At 37.2% G+C, this 27,451-nt stretch overlaps 3 protein-coding genes and 1 long non-coding RNA gene across 4 annotated transcripts in view; 3 read left to right on the top strand and 1 right to left on the bottom strand.

Moving 5' to 3' along the window:
• The window catches only part of LOC309496971 (protein NLRC3-like), a 316,482-nt gene that overhangs the window by 19,842 nt on the left and 269,189 nt on the right, over positions 1 to 27,451 (top strand). Inside the window, exons 2-3 of the mRNA XM_082167175.1 lie at positions 7,002 to 7,299; positions 21,978 to 22,028. Coding sequence (XP_082023301.1) covers positions 7,032 to 7,299; positions 21,978 to 22,028 — 319 coding nt within the window. The 5' untranslated portion in view covers positions 7,002 to 7,031. The remainder of the gene's footprint in view (positions 1 to 7,001; positions 7,300 to 21,977; positions 22,029 to 27,451) is intronic.
• The window catches only part of LOC309496969 (protein NLRC3-like), a 213,465-nt gene that overhangs the window by 99,842 nt on the left and 86,172 nt on the right, over positions 1 to 27,451 (top strand). The gene's annotated exons all lie outside the window — the stretch shown is intronic.
• The window catches only part of LOC309497034 (uncharacterized protein), a 221,368-nt gene that overhangs the window by 153,855 nt on the left and 40,062 nt on the right, over positions 1 to 27,451 (bottom strand). The gene's annotated exons all lie outside the window — the stretch shown is intronic.
• Positions 7,907 to 9,665, top strand: LOC309497109. The gene is made up of 2 exons (XR_014205391.1): positions 7,907 to 9,096; positions 9,221 to 9,665. It is a non-coding gene; the product is annotated as an uncharacterized lncRNA (long non-coding RNA).

Here is a 27,451-nt window from a genome sequence, read left to right as displayed (position 1 = left end):
TCTATCAAAAGCTGATTTTGATCGCTATCATAGACATCAGTGTTCATATTTGAACTTTAAAGTTTTATCCAAGTACTTCTATCATAATTTGAACTATTGCATCACAGAAATAATGATACTATGAGGCTGTAAAAACTGTTTGTGAAGCGGTTTCAGGACGACTCTCTCCGGGTCAGTGGCAACGCCAACACAGATCTGAATGTTGTGATATGATTTTGTCAAAGTTTAATTGACAAATAATTAAATTGACAATCCAGACGGATTGAAAGATTGCGAGTGTGTTTGAATGGAGATCACAGTCTTTTAAAGATGAATAGTGCAGCTCTACTGTCTTATCTCTCTCTCTGCATATGAGCAGCGCGAGGGCTTTCAGAGCGTTCAGTCTCGTGTCTCTTCCACGCGTCCACTTGTGATGTTACGTCACTCAACACTCAAAGATAACAACACATTTCATCCTCTGTTCAGAATATCAATTCTGAAAAACCCCCCACGATTTTAGAATCATTAAAAAAGAAATCGTGATCGCTAGGTGAATAGATTTTTTTCTCCCAGCCCTAATAAAAACAAAAGCAAGGCATCACTATTGTTATTGCTCATACTTCTTCTTCTTCTTCTGCACAAAAGTTTTTCCTGCAGCTTTTGTCACAGACCCACGAATGAGGCGTCAAAACATGTGGATTATTGAGGAGAGGTGTGCTATGACTTTTAGTTGCGATTAGGGGCGGAAAAATCGCAGAAAAAGTCCCATAGACCTTGCATTGCGACAAACTTTGACGAGTCATAGCTCAGAGCGAGGATTTCGCAGAAACGTGTTGATTTACCACATTTGAAGAGGCTGACAGGCTCTGTAAGAACCAGTGGCGGCTGCTGGTCTTTCAAACAGGGGAAGATCATTTTCAGCCTACATCATAAAAATTTTACATTTATTTATACGTAAATTCTGCCCTACGTTCCTTTTCAAGAAAATGCTCTGTGACCCTGTCGTACCAACTAGGCGTCTTTTCCAGTGACTTGACCAGTGTCCTCTCAATGGCCAGCAGAGTTAGGTATAATTGTATAAATATAATAATATAATAAAGGTATAAATAATAATATATTAAAGTGTAATAATACTACTAACATAAATATTTTTTTAATTATTTTAATAATAATTTTTTAATTATTACTACTAATAATATAAAAATATAATAAGTAATAATATAATAAAGATATAAATGTATAATTGTGTGAAATGTATTATGAAAATTGGCAAGCAATTTCGAAAAGCGAATACCAAGAAATAGGTTGCAGCAGTTTGTCTTTCGACTACACTTCCAAAATCCGCGATGGGACTGAGCGCGAATAGCTTTAGCATCAGCGACTTTGAGTCGTTCATGAACGATCTGTTCATTGTGTCCGTCACGTGACAAATGAAAGCAAAGATTCGGAAGGTAAAGTAATTATTTATGTTCCCTGTGAACTATTTTTGACGGCATTATAATGATTTCTTAATTCAGAATATGATCAAGATTGCATAGGTGGATGTGTTCAGGGAATTTGCCTGTTAAAAGTATAATATTTAAAGCCCCTTAAATGAACGAAATGACTCGAAAAAAGATTTGTTCATTTTGATTAACAAGATCGAAGAGAGTCAGTAAAATGATCCGAACTTCCCATCACTATTGTATGAAATAGCTGTCAATCAAAAGGAGATGCAGCCTTTCAACAGACCCTCCAATCATCACGCAGAAGCCCGGAGTCCAGGCCAGCCCACTCCTCATTCACTGCAGAGACGCTGAGCGTCCGTGGGCGGGACATAATCGCAGCATTTATCCAATGACCATCTAGTTTGAAGCACTGAAAAAAACTGTTCAAAGCAGCCCCATTGAAGTCAGTGGACGCTGGGCTTCAACAGGGAAATGCACTGTGACGCTGCGGGAATGTATGAGAAGGAAATCAAGTCAACCGACCTGCTATATGCACTGATTCTGAACGAACTAGTCTTTGAGATGAACGTGTTCTAACGCATTTTTAGTCAATAAAATGTTAACACAATAGTACATATTTAACCATAATTTTTTTTGACATTATAGGGGAAGCCAAGCTTCCCTTGCAGTCTCATGGCTCGTTTCCACTGAGCGGTACGGTACGGTACAGTACGGTACGCAATTATTTGCGTTTCCAACTTTCCACTGTCAAAAGTTGTGAATGGTACCAAAATGCCGAACCGTACAGTACCACTTTTTAGGTACCCTTCTGTTGGGGTACCTAGCACAGTGGTACGGTACTAAAGGGTGGAGCTAGACTCACTGCAGAACGTTGATTGGTTGACAGTATCGTCACTTGTGCGTGCTACAAGGAGAATGACAACATAAAAGCCCCTTTTTTAATATACAGTTGAAATATAATACTACTGTTTTTGCATCATGAAATGTAGTTTTAAGAGTTTTTCAGGCGAGAATGTAGTTGTTTAAAGCTCAAATCTGTGGTTTATTTATAAAGATTTATGAAAATGTGATCCAGGTTGTGAGATCCAGACGATCACCGGGTGCTCGGCGCTCATGTACCCCGCCTGGAACAGCCTTTCCTCGGCTAGTCGTTCTGACGTTTGCCGCTGACTCTGGCGTCTCTGTAGTGGTTAAACATGAGATATAATTCGTCTTGTGTATATCTAACGGGTGATTTTTTGGTCTCCTGAATCTATAATTTGTTCCCTGGCCAATCGTTTTGGCTGAGGGCTAAGTGAAGTTTCATAACTTTATAAGCTATTTAACTTTACCGTTGTATGGTTAGACTAGAGCGCTGACTTTCTATGTTTGACTGAATTGTGTGCTTTATTTGTATAGCTTCTTGTACATTTTACTCATACTTTTATAATGGCTAATATTGATAAAACTGAAATTTAACAAAAAGAGGTTGAGTTTTGTCATTTTAAATTTTAATACAACGAAGATGATCTGCAACATCTGTTGTTTAGTACATATTGCCTGGACCATATTAAAATGTTTAATATTTTTATATTATATTTAAACGAAAAGAGGCAGGGTTGTTTTTTATATTTTGTTTTGTTATAAATAGGCTAACGTTATATGCAGTGAATATAATCAATACGCGTTGCCTGAACCACATTTGTGTGGCTATAATGTTTAAGATTTCTTTAAATGAAAACGAAAAGAGGCAGTGTGGTGTTTTATAACATATTTCATTTTATTGTTGCCAAAAATATACATACAGAGATAACCGGAGTAGCAGAGCAAGCTGAGTGACGCGCGCTGTTCCATTAGCAGAATAACCGGACTCGTCCTCGAGAGTCATTCTCCTGAGTCGGACTTGGCGTACTTGCTATTGAGAAACACCTAATGTCGGCGCTTGGCTTCTTGTGACAAACACGCTGAGAAGCAAGAACAAGATCTGCTGTATGTCATCCATTGTTGTTGTTGTTGTTGTTGTTTGTTTTTGTTTATGTTTATGTTTATGTTGCTTTCTTCGCGCGAAAATGACGTTGATCGCTTCTTTCCGGCATAGGCTACACCACGCCTATCAAGTAAGGGTACTGTTGGCAGTGGAAACGCTAGCTGATTCATGGATTACCATTAAAGAAATCCCCACTGGTAAGAACAGGAAGAACAAGTAAGAACAAGAGCAGGAGCTGCCCAAAAGTTGCCCCATAGAGATACTATGGCGAAGGTCGGCCCATGAATTGCATGCGTTTCTCCTACTATGGTAAATTGCATAGGGATTTTGTATTGATCATAACTCTGGATCACAGTGTCATAGAGACAAGGGGGCGGGCTCATTTTACTTAGACAACCAATCAGTCTCTCAAGATCATTGTGAAGCTATCAAGCCACGCCCTAGAAACCATTTAGAGCACCTTAGCAACAAGGTCCATAGACTTCCATTGAAAGATATCAAAGGGATATCTTTGTATATAAGTGTCTTAGAAAAATGAGGGTGGTCTTTTTTGACTCGGGGCAGCAAACAGCCAATCATGAATCACCTCAACACTTCCAGCCCCGCCCTAGCAACCATTGTCGAGCACCTTAGCAACCAAATTCCAAAGAGGGACATCTTCCATTCTGAATGTCACAGAGGCATGGGAGTTATATCATTCATACTGACAAGCAGCCTTTGGAGTTTCATCATTGGCAGCTCCCAAGCAACTACATAGCAACCAAACAGAGTACCCTAGCAACCGTTTAGCAAGACCTATATCTCTGCAAAATGAAATCATGGTAAACTATAATCATGTTAGCATCATGCTAGCAACCTGCTAATCATAATTAGCATGTTGCTAGCATCATGCTAACACGGTTTACCATAGTTTACGATGAATTCCCATAGTTTACCATAATTTACCACGTTCTAGCATGATTTACTTTGATTCTAGCATAATTTGCCACAGTTTACCATGATTTACCATGTTGTAGTATGATTTACCATGTTGTAGCATAATTTACCATGAATTATCATACCTGATGCGTATGCAACCCATCGTTCCCTGAAGGAGGGAACGGAGGACGTAGTCCCTTTGCCACTATAGTTGGACCACCATTGACACACCACAGCGAAAAACAGATGGTGTTTGCATCCACTTCCGTATTTATACCCGCCTCGCGGGGCGGAGCGCGTGATGCAAATTCACGTCGCCATTGCACGCATTAGCTTGTTCAAGCATGCTCGAAGAAGATAGGCTCCCTAGCGTGATCCCATTCAGTCGATGTCGACTACGTCCTCCGTTTCCTCTTTCAGGGAGCGGTGGGTTGCATAAGCAACCAGGACGTTTCATTTAGTGTTTGAGTCATACAATAATAATGTCAGACATTGCTCTGTTTAATGTTGATTAAGTGGGTATATTCTCCCAGGATTTTCTTTGTAAAACAAGTTATATTGCAGTTGAAGAAAGAAAAGCGAAAGATTAGAAATTTCATGTGATTTATATCTGTTGTCAATTCAGATGAAGTGAATGTGAATGAGTGACAAGTTCTCTGCATTATGCAGGGTTTTTTTTTCTTTTTTTTCTTGATGTGTACTTCTTGAGTTGACCGTGGATGAGTGAACGGCGAGCCAACAGTGCCTAGTTGATGTCACAACGCATCTTTCTCTGGAGCGAGCTCAGTATCCTTAATCTGTCATCAAACAGATAAGAGAATACAACACGCCATACACTTCGGATACCTGGAGTGAAACTGAGTTTAAAACTACCCGGGTAGTAAATCTTTCTCCTGTCACGTGACTACTTCTGCTCCTATTCTTTTTCTGCTTCAATATTTCTTTCCTGGAAGGATCAGACTTTATGAAAGAAAAAAGAAGATAAATAAGAACACAAGGAAAAGACTTTCTGAACTGTGTTTGGGGAACCATTTATTTTATTTGTCATAGGGGAGACCGGGGACAGTTGCAACACTTTTTGCATTTCTCTCAATTACTCAGCAACCAAATTTGTATATATTAAACTTGCATATGTCTGCTAATTACCCATACCATTTAAAGATGATTATATATGACATATCGTTCACAGTATTTATTTGAATGGAAGAAGTCAGATGTTGCAACTGACCCCGACCCAGGGGACGGTTGCAACACAACCCAGGGGCGGTTGCAACACGTTAAAAATACCTTAAATTTCATTAATTAAGTCTCAATGAGCAAAGAATTCTGAAAATATTAACTGTTTTAGGCCTACTATAATATTATAGTATTATTTATTTCAATAATATTATTGTAGCCTATTATTTATTTATTTAGTCATATTTGTCAAATAACAGTTATTGAGTTTTGTTTGTTCATGTGTAGAACATAGTCCTACATAGATGTGCAGGTGTTACAGATGCTATTCAATCTCTCCATATTTCAGTGTCAGACGGGAAGAATTTAACAATTTGCAATGCAACAAACTTTTATTAAGCATGCAATTTATAGCATGTTGCAAGTTACCGTCCCCAACCCTATCAGCCATGACAGAATATAATATGCCTGCTAGACACACTGACTTTGACACATGCTAACCATGTCACTTAGAAGTCAACACAACAACAATTCAAACTATGTAAGTTTTGATTAAATCATACAACATTTCAGGACAGTATGACAAAAATATATCTCATGAAAAAATTTACTTTCATACCTCCAAAACAAGTTTTGTTCAATAAATACATCAGCAGATGTTGAATATGTCTACTGTCTTCTTGGTGGGGGGAGGGTCTAACTGTGCATGTGCAGTATGAGTGTCATCACTCTAGCTTGTTTCTGATTGGAGAAAAATGACATGTTGCAACCATCCCCTGTTGCAACTGTCCCCGGTCTCCCCTACCAAACAGGCCTGATGATTGTATTTTGTTGTTATTTTATCAATTGTATGTTTACAAACTGGTACCAATACAAAATGTTTTCTTTATTTGACAAGTGGTAATTGCTGTCTCAAATCCTCCTTACAAACTTAGACGTAACTTTATTGTAATGCTACTGTGCCCATTTAACCTCAGTTAATTTAGTTAATTTTGATACACGGGTTACAGAAGGATATGCTAAACATGTTGCATGAGGTGCAAGTAACAATAAGAGGAGAAGATGACATGACTTACCGTGTTTGTTGGCTGATCCTACTCACCTAAGTTTGATGGACTTGTAAAAGGCACGACCACACGCGAGAAAAATAAATAAATAAATAAAGAGCGCACGGATGGCACGCTAACAGACTAGCGAATTACTAGCGTGTTGTGCTAGCAATAATGATTTAGATTGAAGCTAGCTATGTCAGGTTAATGTGTGATGTTGAGTAAGTTATATTTAGCAGTATAAACAACAAGGAATGATAGTAAATAATGATTCAAAAACAGAAAGATATACAAAGCTTACAGACGCAAACCAACACAACAGCAGCAGAAGCAACGAGGCAGACAGGAGCAATCGATCAGCGAACCCAATCACAGCTTCATTTCATAACCTAAATAACATTTGAGTGCTTATGTCCAAATGTTAGGAGTGAAACTACTTCAGATCTTTTTCTTTTTATCCTGCAGCTTTGAATCTGTGTGAATCAGTGAAGGACGATGGCGTCTGATGAAGATCTGCTTGAGAAATCACTGAATGAACTGGTAGAAGCTGATCTGAAGAAGTTTAAGTGGCACTTACAGAATGATCATGAGTGTATAACAAAGAAAGACATGGAGAAAGCAGATATCTTAGACACAGTGGATAAGATTGCAGCATGTTTTGGGCCAGAAGAAGCTGTGAAGATCACAGTGGAGATCCTGAGGAAGATGAACCAGAATAATCTGGCTGAGCAGCTGGAGAACAAACACAAGCAACACAAGCAAGGTAAGGTTTAATTCACTGTGACTGTAATGTAGGTGACAGGCAACATGAAGACATCTGTCGCTGTTGGAGCTCATTCAAAACAGAGATATGTGTACTTCCTGTACATGGACACAAGAAAGTATAAAAGCAAACAACAATTACAGGGCCAAGAACAGCAACAGATGTTATACAAGTACATTTAATAGAACAGTGTCTGATTTTACAAAATGGTTAAATGGTTTACAATGGTCTAAAAACCTTAATAAAAACTTCTGCAAGCAACTAGTACATTGACATAAAATTGCGGGTGTGTATTTGCTGCCTTTTACCGCTAAGAGGCGCTACAATCACAGACTTTGAAAAGTGTCAGTTTATTCTCTATTGCCTAATCAGCCGTGGCTTGTTGAGAACTGGTAGCAGATCAATTCCAGTGAAACATTGTAGTTAAACAAACTCATAATACTGTATTACAGTACAAATGTAGAACTAAAGAAATGTAGGCTTATATTATTGCATCAAATTTTAGCAAAGTAGGCTAAACGTTAACATTGTGTGCCCAGATTTTCTATAGCAAGAAAGCATGTCAAGGTTATGCATCTTATACTTCGTGTTATTTTAATTTGTTAGTAGGCCTAGATTTATGAACTGTAACAGTGAAATCATTTAAAATAAATGATCGTAAAATTACTTGCTAACCGATGTTAGTCGGCAGCATCTGTGTTTTAGGATTAATGAAGAATTAAATAGGCTTATAGTAGGTTGTTATGATTTGCATTATTTTCTTTAATAAATAACGGAAACATTTCAACATAAACATTGCAATAGAAAAATGTCACATCTATGAGGCTTGCCTAGCCTAAGCATAAAGCGTTAAACTCAGGCTCATATGAGAGTGTTCAGACGATAGCTGGGTGGTCAACGCTTTAACATGTGTCTCTCGGTGCTTCAGACGTTCTGACTTGATAAAACTGTATATTTCGCTACGTGTCATCCACACCAATGGACTTATGACTTATGATCATAAAGAGAACTACTTTAAACTTTGCGATGATTACATCGTTTTATATGATCAGCAGAATTGCTCTGTAAAACTCCGACCGCAGTTCTGACTCATTTTTCCGTGGCAAAAAAACCAGGAAGTGACATACAAAGTCACGATGGGAACAAAATAAAATATACCCAAAAAACTCTTCAAAAGAATAATTATTGCTCAAATATACAACAGTTGAGTATATAAATCACAACAAGCATTATAAAATAGTCGAAATATAAAAATATACAGATCAAACTGATTAAAAGTTGCTGAAATAAATGAGTGTTGAAGTACACAAGCGCCATCTAGTGGAAATAAACATTATAGACACCGAAATCTTTATGACAGCAAACACAGCCTTGTTGAATTCACTTTACAATAAACCGATAAACAATAAAACGAGGTTGATCGTGAATTAAAGAGCTCTGTGTCTACTGCTCACTCGCATTCATCTCTAGTTGGCATGAGCGCGTTTCGTCAACAGTTCATGTTAGTAGTTATGATGATGTCATTCAGCTTGTGTCAAAATGATTTATGACCACATCGATGTCCATACACCATATGAATGGGGATTGCAAAAATGCAGTTGGTTAAAAAAAAAAAGATCTCAGAATGTTTCCTGAAGAGTTTCTCTCTCACATCAGTGTTTGACTAGCCTGGTTAAAACCAGACCATTCTCAATAGTAACTGAGTTATGGTCTGGCAAAGCTTCATTAAATAACTCCTTTCCAGACGTTGCTCAAATGCCTCTGGGCGCAATTGGATAGACCTAAAACCAATCAGGGGTGCGTTTCCCAAAACCATAGTTGCTAACTGAGTTATTTTGGTATTTGGTATTATGGTACAATTTCCCATTGCCAACCAACCTAACAGGTTAGCAACTATGGTTTTGGGAAACGCACCCCTGAGCGATCGTCATCGTGTAAAGCCATATGCTGTGTCCCAATTCGCCTAAGTTACACTACGCCATAAAAGTATGTACTCTTTTTGTGAAGAAAAGGTATTTACTTTTGAATGTGTAGCAAAAAAGTAGGCAAGCTTTGGGACGTCGCTCAAATGCCTCTGGATGCAATTGGATAGACCTAAAATCAATCAGAGCGATCGTCATCGTGTAAAGCCCCCCTCAACGTTATTGACTGGCAGAGGTGGGACAAAGTCATTGTTATGCAAGTCACAAGTAAGTCTCAAGTCTTTGCCCTCGAGTCCCGAGTCAAGTCGAGTCAAAGATGAGGCAAGTCCCGAGTCGAGTCAAAAGTCAAAGCCAACAAGTCTCAAGTCGAGTCCAAAGTCCTACCATTTTAGTTTCGAGTCATTTCAAGTCCTCTTACCACAGAAATAAAATGTATACAAATCATGTACGTCAGTAAGATTTGTATTTATTTAAACCTCTTTTTATACAATGACATTAATCAAATACAGTAAAAAACAGAAAATTTTATTTTCACAAAAAATGCTTGTATTTCAACAGCATATTGCACTAGAACAATGAACAGCATGCAGCTTCAGTCCTGTATTGTATTAACCTCATATTGCAAAACAGTTTAACTTTCAAATAGACATGGGTCGTTTTAGCCTAAACCTTTTTAAACATATCATCAATAAAATCCTCACTCCTCAAAATGATCACTTCTGAAAAACTGGACCAACCTGATAATATAATTGGAATGCGTGTTGCAGTGCGTATGCGGTGCAAGACCAGCACGCGCAATAGTGCTTTCACATATGCTGCGTTTGCAGTGCGTGATCCGCGGCTGTACCACAAATACATACTCACTATTTGTATTTCAAATCCAGAAGTTATTAGCATCTTTTATTTTAAAAAAAAATTGTCAGCATTGCGATTCTCTTTGTACACACGTATACACTCTTTAATAGACGTATTCACGTTTAAATACAATTTAAACAACGTATTATTTAATGCATTACTCTTATATAATTATATTTTAAGTTGCTCAAGCAAGTGGTAAAATATTTTACCATGTAGGCTACTTATATTAAAATCGCATAGCCTACATTTTAAATTAAAACTTAAAATTGACAAAAACAGCAGACTCATACTCTTTCTTTTGCATAATTTAAATCTTTATACAATAAATCTCGCATGTCACAAAGAACTTGTTTTTCCACCTCCACGAATGAGACGAGTGTTATGTTGCCTTGTTGAAATATGTATTTTCCCTTGATTTAGGCTACCCCGGTCTTAACGTCTCAGCATTGCGATTCTCTTTGTACACATATACACTCTTTAATAGACGTATGCACGTTTAAACACAATTTAAATAACGTAGGCCTATTATTCAATGCATTACTTCTACTTATATTAAGCAAGTGGTCAAATATTTAACCATGTAGGCTACCTGTATAAAAAAACAGCCGACTCTCATGTCTTTTATTTTATATTTAAATTAATACAATAAATCGCGCATGTCACAAGGAACATGTTTTTCCACCTCCACGAATGCGACGAGTGTCGTTCATTATGTCGCCTTGTTGAGGTAAATTGTAGTTTTCCTTGCTTTACCCTGGTCTTAAAGTGAAAATAGTATTTAATTAAATACATTTATGGTGAGATTACTACATTTTATTTAATTAATCGCGTTTATGGTGAAATTACAAAAAATTTAGGTCAATCTGTGTTCATTTTGACCACGAAACATGCGCTGTCACTTTAATTCAGCGCGTGCAGCACATGTGCAGCACAGCAGAAATAGACTCGGTGCAGAAACGATCTCTGCACTGCTGTATACGCACCGCACCTGGAACGGATCGACGGACTGCAACCGCGTGCAGTGTGAAAGCTCTAACCTGTTAACATGGGTACGGAAAAAAATACGCACCGCTGGCGCATACGCACTGCAAACGGAGTTTGTGTGAAACGGGCGTTATATGCTGTCGAATCAAAACAACGTGGGACTACAGTGATTGGATGTCGTGCAGGCAGCGCTCGTGCTCGCTGCATGCATACAGGTGGTGCACATTTTTTTCACAGATGCAGATAAACTGAGAGCGGCGCGGCCGTGTGGACATTTTTTTTCCCCAGTTTTCATGGGAAGTAGCAAGTCTTCTCGAGTCAAAAGGCGCAAGTCCAAGTGAAGTCACGAGTCATTGATGTTAAAGTCCAAGTCGAGTTGCAAGTCTTTGTACATTTTGTCGAGTCGAGTCTGAAGTCATCAAATTCATGACTCGAGTCCAAGTCACATGACTCGAGTCCACACCTCTGTTGACTGGTGCCTCGATTTGGACGGATTAGAAATGGGCTTGAATGGGCTCTTTGCCAGACTACTTGCAGAGCATATCTAAATTTGCCGGAAGTTTGTCTGGGTTTTCCCAGGCTAGTGTTTGACAGTCTCTGAGTCAGAAGGGAGTGTGTGTTCAGTGATCAGGATGAGACATTGTGAATGTTTTGTTAGTGTTGAATTTATTTCAAAGTACAATCTTAAAAGTTATTTATAGTTAAACGTTTAAATTATGTCTTTTAAAAATAAAAGATGTTTTCAATTAAATTGAATGAATTATTTAAAGTCTTAATAAAACAAATATTCTACATCGGTGGTCTGTGGAAAAACTTGACTTGAACAAAGTATATTTTTTTATTTATCAGAGCTCATGTAAAAAACTTTTTTGTTGTTGTTTTTTTTAAATATGAAGTGTCACACGTCATCTCACACATGTGAAATGTTCAATATATCCTTATTTAAGAAAGCGCAACATTTAGAACCTGTAATGCCTCAGGCCTTTATTAATATTAATAAATAAAATATGGTATATTTACAGTTTGAAAATTACTTCCATAATATTTTCTTTTAGTAAAGCAATGCCTGGATCATAAAACACACAAAGTTTTGCGTTGTTGGTGAGACCAATATTAGCTTTCTCGAACATTGCATGTTTGCACTATTCCTGAACATGCATTTCTGTAGGACTGTCAAAAGAAAAATCATCTGCTTTAGTTGTATTTTAAAACACTGCTTTTTCTTAAAAACGTTGTGTCAGATGTATTTGGTAGCATGATTGTATTAACTCCATATTTATCAGGCTGATATTTGTAGAAATAAGAAAAAGTAAATTTATAAAACAAAAAGGATCAGTTAATGGCTTTGTGTCAGAACACAACAGGTATGAAGATATGTTTGGTTTTAACTTTTTATTCTAACTTTAAAGCTAGATTATCCTTTGAAAAGTGTAATACAGTATTTGGTTTTGGGGTAATCTGGAAAACTACCTTACACATGCAGTGTTTTCACCAATTGACCTGAGCCGTTGACCGTCCTCAATGCTGTCATTGTGTGAGGAACTGTTTGGAGTTTTGCAGCACCTATTTCTTTGCAAAAACATTGCATCAGACATGTTATATATCATATTTTTTACTTTATACTTGCAAGGAAATTAGTTGAAATTGAACCTTTGTAGAAATAAGAAAAGTAAAGTACATTTTATAAAAGAAAAATTACGAACGCTGGAAACTAGTGTCATTTAGCTTAATCTTTGGCTTTTAAGGGAAATTAAATATTCTCAGGTGACCCACTGACCCATGAATTTACGACTTCTGAAGACCTCTCATGTGTAGATGTGTTTTGTATTTTACACATCTGGAATTACGGACTTAAGGACTAACTTTTAGGGTATTTAACGGAAAAAAGCCTCCAAGATCGAGCAGGTCAAAGGGCATGTGTCCTGCTATAGTATCATCAGCTCTCCAGAAAGTCTGTTCATGCGGCCAACAGACAGACAGCCTTGTCAATCAACAAATGCTAACATTTTAAACTTCTACTAGGGCTGCACAATATATAGAAATTATCGAAATATCGCAAATGTATATATCACGATACGCATATCGCAACACCTTGCAATAACTGGGGTCATGAACAAAAGACAAAGAGAAAATCACTCACTGCTCTTGGCTGAATAACTTTTGTAGCTTTAATAAGAATCAGTATATATTTAATTCATACAGTGATAACTAAGCAGAGTGTTTATTTTTACATTTAATTATTCATGCTACAGTAAAACACTGCTGTTCACTTTCAGAAGTTGTAGGGATGTTTTCTTGTTACAAAAAGAATGTGAAACACGTACAGTATGTAGGTTATATCATTTTAAATATATTTCAAAGATAATTTAAGTTTACTTTACACACTTTTTAAGCATTATATCGAATATCGCATTATTTGAAGAGTTATCGCATATCGCATTTTCCTTCAATATCGTGCAGCCTTAAATTCTACATATATTTTGAGTAGATAACCGATAGTATATTCTCAGTATATTCTCATTGGGGGGACAATGGAGAGTGACTCACAGGGTCGCAAGACAACGTAAAGTACATGCATGATGCATCTGATGAGTTTTATCGAGTTGATGTCAATAGTGCGCGATCTCTGTAGGCATATTCATATTTTGCCGCTATGTGCAAAAATCCAGCAAAATGCGCCGGCGCATTTTCACATCATGCGCCACTCACATCAAGACGCCGCTGCGGTGGTGGAGTCCATGCAGGAGGAGCAGCGTTTGGCACTGCGTCGCTTTTCAGCGCGAGCTGTGTGGAGAAGCCCATTTCCACCTCTATTGCGTTGGAAAAGCAATCCCGCGTAAAATGCAGGTTTCACACTCACGGTCTTCCAGGCCAAGTGCATGCAACCACTGGCGCCTAATTTCCAAGTCTTCTGGAAAGCTATGCAGTCCAGCAGTGCTGTTACAACCAGCAACACTACACCTACATACTCTCCTGACCACTGAACTAAATACAGATAAATCTACGCTAGCTCGTACCAAGGGCGTGGTGAGCTGGAACTTGCTTACGTCACGTGCCACCGCTTACGTCACATACCACCGCAAACATCCAATAGGAAAATTCAACTGCAGTAGCCACCGTTCAACCTAAAGAGGGCAGCACTCAGACGTTTTTACACCATATATTGTAGAATTAAATCACTTTATACCCAAATGTCAAAAAAGTTACTTGAATCAATGAACAGCACTAATAAAGCCCCATTCTTACAGATCATTAACCCTCTGAGGTCGGAAAACGCGCCCCCGCGTTTTGCTGGATTTTCTTCACATTGTAGTACAATAAACTTAAATTACTCCGTCATTTATGGTTATACAGAAAAAAGAAATATAAAAAAAGAATCTGTGATATTTCTACTTTTGTATGTGTCCACTTACAATCAAATCAAAACATTGTGCTTTTGTAAAATAAAGAAAATAAACAGGGTGTGCGTTCTGCCTCTCCGTCGCGGTGAACTTTTTTTTCTTGAGCACGTCTATAAACTGAAACAAAACTCAGCGAATACTTGTCACACATTTATGAGCCATAAACCTTTATACACATTTAAGTGTGTACTTTTAAATGATCGGATTCAAACTGAAAACAAATATTCTCTGTTTAAGTAATTTGTATAAAACCAACAGGATGTCCAGTATCTCAAACGCTTGCTAATTACTTTTAATTCGACACGCCCACTCGCGCAAAAGAGATTCACATGCAAATCTCCACATGGAACGCGAACGCCCTCGTTACCTCAAACACAAAACACCAAAACACTTCACAAGTCTCTGCTTTTCGTCGAGTTTGGAAGACACGTCTGAGCTTACATTGGATTTACATCAGAAGAAGAAGAACGCGATTTGAAGACAAGAAAGATGTAAGGTAAGAAATTCTTACTTATTAGTTTATGGTATTGTTGCATAAACTTCACATTGCAGTTGAACTGTTGCTAGATATATGGTGAATATTATACTATTTAGACCCGTGTTTCCTGTTAAATACTGTTTGTGGATATCTGCTCAAACATAGATATGTATAACCATAATGTTTAATATTTTGGAGCGCGCTGTGGGTTTGAATGTATCATATTTTGGAGCGCGATGGCGTTCATATTTTGGAGCGCGCTGTGGGTTTGAGTATCATATTTTGGAGCGCGCTGTGGGTTTGAATGTATCATATTTTGGAGCGCGATTGCGTTTGAAAGGAAAAATGCACCAAACATTAGGCTTTATGTTTTTACTATTATCTCATTTCATATCATCATAACGAATGGAAACATTTGAAGTAACATAAGATAATCAATATATTTTTCTCTAGCATTGTTACTGAAATCTTTTGGAAGATTTATAGGCTGCTTTGTAAAATAAAATTATTTTATGCAGTACTGCACATAGCTTATGCCTACAAGGCACAACAAATATGGTGTTCTTTATATTATATATTGTTGGAAACATTTGTTTGTGTGTGTGTGTGTGTGTGTGTGTGTGTGTGTGTGTGTGTGTGTGTGTGTATTCTGTGAATTTTAAAAAGCAATTTTAACCAGAAAAATCTAAAATGTATTCCCAAAATCGTGCAGGCCTAGTTTCTCTTGATACCAGTATGTTCACTTTTTTCTTTTCTTTCAGGGACCAGATGCAACTGAGTCCTGCTGACTTCAACATTCACATGAGTCTCTGTACATGAACATGGTAAAGTGAAAATCAAACACCTTGGAAATGAAAGGTATGTTTTTAGGAATGGCACAAAGGTCTCTGTCTTTAGATCATTGTTTTCAATGTGCTCTTTTGTCATTTGTATTTTTGGATTGTGTTGTGTTGTAAATAAATCCAAACAATCTAAAAGCCATTCTTTTTTAAATCTCCTCATTCTTTGTGCAAGGTTGCTCTGAATGACAGGGCCTGATCGCTCCTAATAGGGCAGTTAGGGGAGTGTCTTTGTCTTTCTCAGGTGTTGAAGGCTTACATATTCATGAGATGATCACGCCTCTTCGAATATGGCTTTGTCACACAAAACACGTCTTAGAAATTTTAAATCAATATATTGTCTTATCTGAATGAGCAGTCAGGGTGATTTTCACATAGTTTTGGAGCAAATATTCTAGGCTATGTCATACAATTTTCAAAAGTCTTGTGAAGAAATAATCAGTATGGGTTTCATGGCCTTATTTCAGTGAGAATTTATTTATTTTCACAAACCACGCATAAATGTCATTATCTCAAAACTACAAACTTTTACATACATGCTGCTGATATATTATTGTAGCAGAGTTTGTGCTAAATACAGTGTAATTAGACTTTAGCCATGAAAATGTCACTAGTAACAGAAAAAAACACAAATGTCAGAGCATGTCAGAACACCTCCAGGCCCAGAAAACAGCTCAGACCTCAGAGGGTTAACTAAAAAAAGTTGGTTTAGGGTTTAATTACCCTTTAATGACCATAATATATAACACGTAGTTGGCTAGCAGAAAAAAATTGCTAGCCTATTGCGAATATTTTGCTAAATATGTGTACTATATTACATATTTATTATATTTTACTTATATCATTAAATAAAGTTGTTATTATAATAAAAAATGCATTATATTTAATTTGAGTTATTTTTAACCTTTAAATAATAGTACCAGCTGATAGGGCTCTCTGTGGTTTACAGCATTAGGTGGGATCTTTTTTCTTGGGGAAAATTAAGGCCTGTCTTCTGTACCTAATATTTATCCAAATGAGTCAATATCAAATCACAAGAATTGAATTGAATTGAATTGAAATTGTGAAATTTGTGTCAAGCAATAATAAAAAAACGTAGCTTACCAGAAATTGTACCATATAACATATGCTGTCACTTAAAGGAACACTCCACCGTTTTTTTAAATGGGGCTTATTCACCGTGTTTCTTACATTTAGATAGGTGGGCAAACGCATTTTTGTCTCAGTGCATAATGAATGGAATCCTTTGTTGCCAGCTAGCATTTATAGCTATATTTATCCAAATGAGCCTGTTTAACCGAAGCTAATTTGGATGTTTTTCTCCATCCCCAATGTCACTTCTCTGTGTTTTACATCCCTGACGAGAACGTCGGTCTCCTCGGCTGTGAACTGCTCCTGGCAAATCAGCCGTTATAATAGCCATCCGCCATGGAACAAGCGCGCCTGCTCTTAAAGGGAATGTGAGATGACGCTCTGATTGGTTTATTTCACGTTACGCCCAAACCACACCTATGAGTAATGAAGCTACTTCAGACCAACACATTTTGGATTTGCGTCGGGAGTAAGAGTCATTTATCCCGCCGGTATAATAGCAACAGCGCCCAAGACCCGCCCACAAAGTTACTTGCGTTTCGCACTTGATATTTGCGTTTCAGATCGTTAAAATAGGGCACTTCATTTTTTTTTTACACCCCCCCCCCCCCCAATCCAATCCAACCAAAATTTAAGCAAAATCATTTATCTCATACAGAAGTCTTCTAGAAGATAAATAGAAAATACAATTTTGATAAAATTTGAAAGATTTTATTTAAACAGTCTTTTCATTTTAAAATATCTAATTTAAACTTTTAAGATTATGCTTTTAAATGAATTCAGTGTGAATAAACCTCTGGAGCGCAGACTAGCTTTACTGTGACAGTGTGTCCCGAGGCTTGTCTGGTCTGTAACTCCTCCGTCTCTGTGAGCGTCTGAAGCTTCAGTTCACACTGTGGTTTATCACTGGAGGATCTGGATTCTTTTTTAGGGGTTCAAGCATGAAATGCTGAAACCCTATTGTAATTGTAAGGATTCGTAAAACGCATCGTGCAGGACAAACCGTAAGGCCTAGAGACGTGAAACTTGGCCAGATGGTAGGCCTCAATTTGGGGACAACCTATCAGAGTATGACCCCAATTGGCCCATAGGTGGCGCTACAGCAACCAAAAGTACTAAATCGCTCATAACACTTAGACCGTTTGTCCCAGGATCAAGTGTCTTATATTGTTGGAATCCTTGGCTCAAGGCGGACAAAATGGCTATCTCCGATTTGGATGTAGGCAGGGAAAATTTTCTGCTATGTCGAATTTTGTCCAAAACCTACTTTTGCGAATTAGTCCCTGGTTTTTCGCCCGATCAGAACCAGACCAGTCTAGGGCAATTCTCTGGACTCTCTAGATCAATAATTATCGAAAAAAAGTTGAACTTTTCCATTTGGATGGCTGTAATAGGGTCATTTAGAAAATGGGCGTGGCAAAATACACAAATACATCAGAACTTCACAAAAATTGATGAGCATATGTGACATAACATGTTAAAGAAGCATGGAAATTTTTATGGAGATCAGACCATAGGTGGCACTATAACTGTTAAAAAGCTTTAAAATCATATATTTCCTATGGTAAACTGCCTGTATTGCTGTAAATGGTATTTTCCATCTATGATCATATCATTTTCATATCATAATGTTAAAAACTAGTGCAATACAATTCTCTGGACTCACTAGATCAATAATTGTCAGAAAAAGTTGAACTACTTCATTTGGATAGCTATAATAGGGTCACTTCAATATGTAGCCTTAAAATGAATACCATATTAAGCCAATAAGTGGTATTTTACTGCCCCCTGCTGTCATTTCATCATACTACTCCCTAATATTGTTATATAATTCATATTTAGACTTTATAAAATCATTATTTTAACATTTAACATGAAAACGAAAGTAAAACGGCATTTAAGCCACGCCCCCGAATACAAATTCATTCATAACTCGAAAACGGAAAGTCGTTGCGCGCTCAAATTTTGATGGTAAGGTCCTCTCCGGGCTCTTGATCGAAACGTGTCGTCGGGAGCGCGCCCCCCACGAATCGCAAATTCGTGGGACCCCCGATTTTGAACGGCCGAAACTCCCGACCCAGACCACCCCGAACCTTGTGTGAGAGCTCGTTGGAAAGGGCCCGTTCTTGGCTAGCTTCGATTCAAATGTGGTGTAATTTGCCCTGGGCATTCCAGAGATAAAAGCCCCAAAAGATATGCCTTTGAATGGTCATAATTCCGGGCTCCAATCGCCCCAAAACACCGCGATGGTCTCATTCAACAGGGCTCCTCAAGAACTGAATTTCAGAATTTTTGCCTTCTGGTTCCCGAGATATAAGTGAAAAACCAAATTCCCATTCATTCATTCAAACACTTCAACTGTAAGATGGAGGCTGTAATTCCACTGTTGTCAACTAGAGGGAGCAGCAGTATTAGACATAGTATTAATCTTTTTACCAGCTTTCAGCTTTGGCCAACAAACAAATGGTTAAAGCTATTTTTTTTTTTATTATTATTGGACTGATAATATAGATCACAATGAAATATATGAAATGGTTAGACCATTAAAATATTTTTTCACAATAACACATCCTAAAGACATTGAAAACATATTTGTATCTGTGTGTGTGTGTGTGTGTGTGTGTGTGTAAGCATGCATTATTGAGTTAACATGGAAAAACTGGTTTGCTTTAGTCCAGAAAACAGGTGAAAATCATGAAGTTTAAAGTGAAAGTGAGCCAATAAGTGGTCTTCTTCTGCCCTCTGCTGGCCATTCTACTTATTAATGAAGTCTTTTCACATGTGCTCACATTCATATTTAGACTCTAAAAATCACTTATATAACAATAACTATTATAACACAATCAGATTTTGTCAGTGTTTATCACTTCATTTGCACTGACACTTCACATAATTGCTAGAAACATGGTAAATCATAGTAAATAATACTATAATGTGGTGTATCAAGGTAAACCATGCTAGAATCCTGGCAAATCATTCTAGAACGTGGTAAATCATGGTAAACTATGCTAGAACAGGGTAAATCATGGTAAACCATGATAAACTATGGTAAATCATGTTAGAATGTGGTATATTGTGGTAAATCATGCTAGAACAGGGTAAATCATGGTAAACTATGATAAACTATGGTAAACCATGCTAGAATCACAGTAAACAATGGTAAATCATACTAGAATGTAGTATATCATGGTAAATCATGCTAGAATATGGTAAATCAAGGTAAACTAAGATAAAATCATGGTAAACTATGTCAATCATGCTAGAATCATAGTAAATAATACTAGAATGTGGTAAATTATTGTGGGAGGAGCCTATTTTACTAAAATGGCTATAATTCAAGAAGTAAATGATATATCTTCACCAAACTCAGTACACATGTGTATGGGTTCAATTTGAGGTCACAGTAAACAATTTTATGGAGATCGGTCCATAGATGGCACTATAACTGCTATAAAAAGCTTTAAAACCATATATTTCCTATGGTACATTGCCTGTATTTGCTGTAAATGGTCTTTTCGATCTATTATGTCAGTGGTTACATGCTTGCTAAATAAAACTTAATAACTTTTGATGCTTTTGTGCTTAAAGGCCTTAAATGCTTGAACCCCGATAAATGCTGCTTGCAGCTTTAATTTATTTTTATCATTGCATAAAGAACTACTTCTTCAGTGCTCTGAAAATGTAAGGTGTTTTTATAATTATATGTATTTATTCATTTTTAACCAACATATTTGTATAACTAAAACTGTTTAAACTGTTTTTGTAACATTTGTTATTATTCAATGAGTTATATATTTTATTTATAATCATTTAATTTAAAATAGAGATAACTTCCTTTTTATAGAACCCGTGTGTGTGTGTGTGTGTGTGTGTGTGTGTGTGTGTGTGTGTGTGTGTGTGTGTGTGTGTGTGTGTGTGTGTGTGTGTGTGTGTGTGTGTGTGTGTGTGTGTGTGTGTGTGTGTGTGTGTGTGTGTGTTTGTTGTGAGAGAGAGAAAAGAAATGTCACTCCGTTTGCGAATTTGCTTTGTTTTGCAAATATATTGAAGCAGTTTACAACTGCAGGGCATCCAAAGAATGCAGAGTGTGTGTCCTTAGAAAACTGATGTGGGGAGCGCAGTGTTTCTGTCACGGCTGAATATAATACAAAAAGGTGCGAGGACTCAAGTGCAGGAGAATGATAGTTTAATTACAAAAAGAAAAACAAACACAAAACAAAACCCACGAGGGGGAAAACATAACTAGTAAATACAAAACAAAACCAGAACATGAACTTACTGAAGGATAACAGGAAACATAAGACAATACAACGATCCGACAAAGACTGCAAACACAAAGGAACTTATAAAAGGGACAAATCAGGCAGATAATGAGGGAACAACAGGTGGGACAAATGAAACCAATAATGAGATAACAAGGAGGGTGGGGTCAAAACAGAGACAGGAACACAAACACCACATGTGCTACACGAGACAGGACAGGCATGTGACAGTTTCCCCATGGGAGTGTGTTCTGTGCGGTGATCTCACACCTGTGTCTCTGTCTCTCTATCTCTCTAAGAAACACTCAGGAGATTTTCAGATTTAAACTTACTGCATTTTGTAAGCCACATCACTGAACACATTTCCAATGCTAAGCTCTTTATCTCGCTGAAAATGCAAGCTGTTGTATTTATTCATAATAGCCATAAATAACTTTCATTTGCTTCTCTAAACTTAGCAAGATATTTATTTTTATATCGAGTGATATATTCATTTCATTTACACTTTTAAAAGAACAGAATGTTTTTCATCTTTAGTTAGTGTGAAATCTTATGAAGTGTGTGTGTGTGTGTGTGTGTGTGTGTGGGGTGTGTGGGGTGTGTGGTGTGTGTGGTGGGTGGTGGGGGGGGGTGTTCAACTACAGCTTAAACACTGCAGGACATGGTAATATAGTATGTGTGTGTGTATATATATATATATATATATATATATATATATATATATATATATATATATATATATATTGTAATGTTTAAAAATACACAATAACTGGTCTTTTTGATACACACTGCTTATTAACAATTATGTATGAAATAATGCTTCAACTCATTTTCTCTTTCCTCAGAGTCACAAAAACCCTTAGTGACGGAGACACCAGAGAAACAGTTAGAACAAGGTACAACCATAATTTCTTCATTATAGAGGAGTAGTGATATGATCCACTTACTGTCAAAATGATTGATGGCCCTCTAATTGATTGATGGGTTGACCTTTTGCCCTTGCCCTGACCTTGCCCTAGTGTTGACCTGCCCCTAGTGGTGACCTTACCCTCTCGCTGACATTGTCACCTTTGATCTTGTATCCTACGGGGTTTGGAAATGACCTATGACCGTTGATTAATTGGTAAATGGGATTATTTATGACCTCGTGAGTATAAGGGGGTATAAGGGGCCGGAACTTTGGCCCGGTTATAAAGGCAGAGTATAAGGGGATTCAATATTTAATATTTGAGCTTTGAGATAATGGAAGTGATGAAGGGTTATTTTTGAGCTCTGACATCAGGATGTGTGATATACTAATGAAAGTTATTAGGGATTATTAACATATACTTTTAAAGAACAGCATAACATATACTTTTAAAGAACAGCATGTTTTTCAACTTTAGTTAGTTTAATATATAAAGCATTATTAGAAAACCTCTTTTTCTCACTTCCACTGTTCCCAGCAATCCCCCTGAGCTCTGGAATGTGGAGGGTGGGAGGGAGGGAGCTCCATGCTGATGCTTGCATGTGACACACATCCTGATATATATAACCCTAATAATTTCCATTAGTATATTACGCACATCCTGATGTCAGAGCTAAAAAATAACCCTCATAACTTCCATTATATCAAAGTTCAAATATTAATCAATGGAAGCCCTATACTCACAAGGTCATAAATAATCCCGTTAACCAATTAATCAACGGTCATAGGTCATTTCTACCCCCCGTAGGATACAAGGTCAAAGGTGACAATGTCAGCGAGAGGGTAAGGTCACCACTAGGGCAGGTCAACACTAGGGCAAGGGGAGGGGCAAGGGCAAAAGGTCAACCCATTAATCAATTAGAGGGCCATCAATCATTTTGACAGTAGGTGGATCATAATTCGACTATTAGTGTACCACATAAAAGTCAAGGAAAGTATAACACAAATATGACAATCACAGATGACAAAAGTGGGGATCTGGAGCTAGCAAATAGGTTAAATCAGTTTTTTTCCCCCGTTTTGAGGGGAATAGTGAGGATACTAATAGTGATGAAGGAACTTTGACATCAACTAATAACTTCTCCATCAAAGAGGCTGATGTAAAGAAAATGTTTCAGAGTTGCAATACACATAAGAGTCCTGGGCCTGACAGCATCTGTGGACTAGTGTTAAAAAACTGTGCTGAGCAATTATCAACGGTTTTTACTCTGTTATTCCAAAGATCTTTAGACCAACACATAGTACCAACTATATGGAGAACTTCAACTATTATACCTTTTCCTAAAATCAATAAACCATTGGAACTTAGTGACTCTCAGCCAATTGCACTGACGTGTTTGGTGTTTAAAAGCTTTGAAAGGCTTGTTAAAAGGTATGTAGTGTCAAAAACGCATATATACACTCAAAAAAATTACTCTTTAAAATAACTTAAATTATGGACAGTGGTTCTACACAAGCAAATTATTTTTGATTAACATTAGTGGATTTTTTTTTTTACCTATGTAAGCTCCTTGTGCTGTGACAACACAAATGAATGAGAAAGAATGTATGTGAAAAAGTAATGTCCAACCAAATCAATGGAATTGTTTCCCTGTAACTTAAACCGGTTAAGTTTAGTGAACATGCTTTAGTTTATTTAAAACTGCACTGATAAATAAAGTGTGATGGATTTACATGATTTCTCAATTGAACTTCTAGACTATAGCTAGCTATTAACTAAAAAGAGCACTTATTAACATCTTAAATGCTAAGATTGATATGCTCCTTCAACCACAGGAGTAAAACTTATTTGAATCAGTTAGTGATGTTACGTTCGTGAACGAATCGTTCTTTTTGAACGAATCCTTTAGGTGAACGAATCGTTCTCGTTCACGTAATCCATTGACTCATATTTCTCGTTCACTGAAATCCCTCCCTCCACAGCAGCGCGGCGCTATTAGCAGCGCATACGCAGCTCAGTGAACCGGTGTTTTCAACCTGTCAAAGAATGAACCTCGAGCCAATAGCCTTCGAGTATGAGATGTGACGGAGCATGTGATTTGTTGGATGTAGTGAACGAATACGCCCTTCACTGACTGTGACCGAGTTGCTTTTGAGTCTGAACGAGAGAGAGAAAGATCTTATCGTTTGTGAACGAGTTGAACGAACTGGTACATGTCGTTCATGAACAAAAATAACCAGTTGTTTGAACGATAATGATGGCGAACCGATAGAGCTAGGTTTGTGTAGTTAGCATGTTTGCATCAAAGAAACAAATTTACACTTTACCATTGTAATGAAAACAGGTTAATAACTCAAGCTAATGGTTAAATATAACAAAGACAAATTAACATCGTAATTTTTTACTTTGATTTGAGCTAAGGGGGGTGCACTTGACTGTTTACTTGATTTAAATGTACACTTTACCTGCTTTTCTTATATTTTGTTTGTGTGTTTTAGTTTAGTGGTATTTTGCACTTTGAACAATTTACTTTACTTGTGTTCATTTTGTATTATCAAAAATGAATTCATTACGTTTTATTCATGTCATATGCACTTCTCTAAAAACTAAAAAAAAACTAAAAAATATGACAGTATTGGTTAGGTCTCATTTGCGTAACAGCAAATAGCATTTCAGTTCGGGCTGTGAAGGGGCATGTATTTGGTTGGATCTACTGAACGAATATGCCTATCACTGACTGAGATCGCTCTGTTTTGAGTCTGAACGAGAGAGAGAGAGATCTCGTTCGTGAACGAATTGAACTAACTGGTACTTTCGTTTGTGAATGAGAGTACTGGGTAGATCGGTCATTTAGCATGTGATTAAATCTCATTCAAAGCACAGTTATAGGTGTGCACATATAATTGTTTATATTCATATTCAACATACAGAACATCAACGTTTAATATAATCCCAGATTTATGAATGTGTATGTCTGACTAAACAATTAAAATGTTAATTATGCAAGAAAACCTTGGTTAGGTCATCTGAACCACTTATTTAGACTTATGTTATTAATTTAGTAAATAAGGCACACATTTTAACAAAGCCAAATCACTTTTTTTTTGTAACAAGTAAATACGTTCGTTAAAACATAGCATAAAATACACTCTTTTTCGCCACCTGCTGCAGTATATATGTAATATGAAGAAATTATCACTGAACGAATCTGAACGAATCATTTTGGTGAACAAACTGAAAATGAAGGAGTCTCTGGAAAGAATCAATTTCCACCACTAGAATCAGTCCACAGCCTAACCAAATGCTCCACTCTTCTCCACAATGGTAACCCACTGTAATTAAAATGGTTCTAATTATTCCAATGTAATTGAACATTAAACACAATTACACACTATCAAGTCTTCCTCTTTTCTCATTTTCTAAAAAACGCATAAAATAATACTTAATTTCAACATTTATTCTCTCTTAATTCAGCTATATGCAAAGCATGCTGGGAACTAAGCCTCGCCCAGTTTCAGTTAATGCAACACAAATCATTCATGTAATCCAACACAAACGTATTAAGTAAACTTACATTTTACATATATTTAAGCAGATTGAACACAATCAAATTAAGTTATGGCCGGTTCAGATTACACGATTTTAGCCCGATTTTGCCACGATCCGTTTGACTTAGAGTGTCGTGGGAATTCGTATACGACAACGGGCGTCGGGACGCAAGATTCGATCGTTTCATCTCGTATAGTGTGTCATAGCGGGCAACAGCCTACGTTGCGTCTGCGATGCTCACGACACCACACAAAAAGACTAGCATGTTTAATTTTTTTTTTCGGTCCTCCACGAAGGGTTCTATCACGTGTGACATTGACCAATAGGAGCACAGAAGCATTTCAATACACAGCTTTCAAAAATGCCGAAATTATGAAATGGAGGAAAGGTTCGTGGAGCTGTGGCAACAGTACTCCTGCCTGTATGATGTTTCATCGAGAGAGTACCATGACAGAATTAAAAAAGAAAAATGCTGGCGAAAAATAGCAGAAGTACTTCAGCAACCCGGTGAGTAACTGTGTTAACTGACTGGAATTAGCATTAAGCTAACTAATCATTCATTAAATTGTACTTCGCTATAGATAAACTTGTTTGTGTGAGTGTGATTATGTATGTGTGTTACGAGTGAGAATGCGTGAGTGTGTGTGAACGAGCGAGCAAGAGTGTAAGAGTGTGTGAATGAGCGAGCGAGCGTGAGTGTGTGTGACTGAGTGAGTTTATGTGTGTGTATTATGTGAGTGAGTTTAGTGTGTGTGTGTGTGTGTGTGTATGTGTGTGTGTGTATGCATGTACATAGACTAGATTTTACAGATTAAACATATTTTACCTCAAGTTCTCTTTGAAGGATTGACAGTCCATACTGTCCTCTTCGTGCAATCCAGGAACGTGTCCATTGTCGGGTTTTCTTTCTTTTTTTAAATCTTTTTCTGAACACGAGACCGCCAATACGAAAATCGCCGCTTCATCCATTGTTCGTTTACGTTCGTTTCCGGAAGTCAGGCGCTACTAGTTTCGCCTTCACGCGCGTCTTCAAAGACGGCACGCGATGACTGGTCTGGAAGAAACGTGTAGTCTGACATGGTTCTTGTCCACGACACGACACGATTTTAGGAGTCAAAATCGTGTAATTTGACATAGTGACTATCGTATAAGACAAGAAAATCGTGTAATCTGAACCGGCCATTATTAGACAAAATGTATAGCAATTGTGTTGCAAGCTCATTTTAATGAAGCAATTTGAACAAGCAGCCACATTTTTTTTTTTTTTGTGCAATATATTAAAAGCATCCCAGAACAGACTTTCCGAAATACTAACAGAAAGGAAAGACTGCGCCTTTAGATTAACTTTATATTTTCTAGCTCTGATGCCATGCACCTTGCCACCTTTTTCACACGCCGTCTTCATCCAATACGTTGGAAATCGTCAAATCCATTTTTTTATCGCAAAATTAAACCCTTTACATTAGTTTAACGATCGATAATTAAGTATAGTGGAAAATTATCATTAATTAAACGCGATACAATAGTGTTTTGGTGTGTGTTTTGGTGTTTTGTGTGTTACTTTAACAAAAATTATTTGGGTAAAAAGAACAGTGCCACGAAACCATATTTATGAGTGTATTGGATCCTTTGCAATTTGCATATCAGACAAACAAGGGAGTGGATGATGCAATTTTAACATTGTTGCATATTGTTTACTCATATCTTGAAGGTTCCAAAAATCATGTGAAAATCCTATTTGCTGACTTTTCCTCAGCTTTTAATAACATATTGCCATCTGTGTTAGTCGAAAAGATTAGCCACAGAGTTTAACCCTCTGAGGTCTGAGCTGTTTTCTGGCCCTGGAGGTGTTCTGACATCCT

This window comes from Leuciscus leuciscus (assembly GCF_965113295.1).
Source record: "Leuciscus leuciscus genome assembly, chromosome: 4".
NCBI classification, from domain to species: Eukaryota; Metazoa; Chordata; class Actinopteri; order Cypriniformes; family Leuciscidae; genus Leuciscus; species Leuciscus leuciscus.
This window is presented reverse-complemented; position numbering and strand designations above follow the sequence as displayed.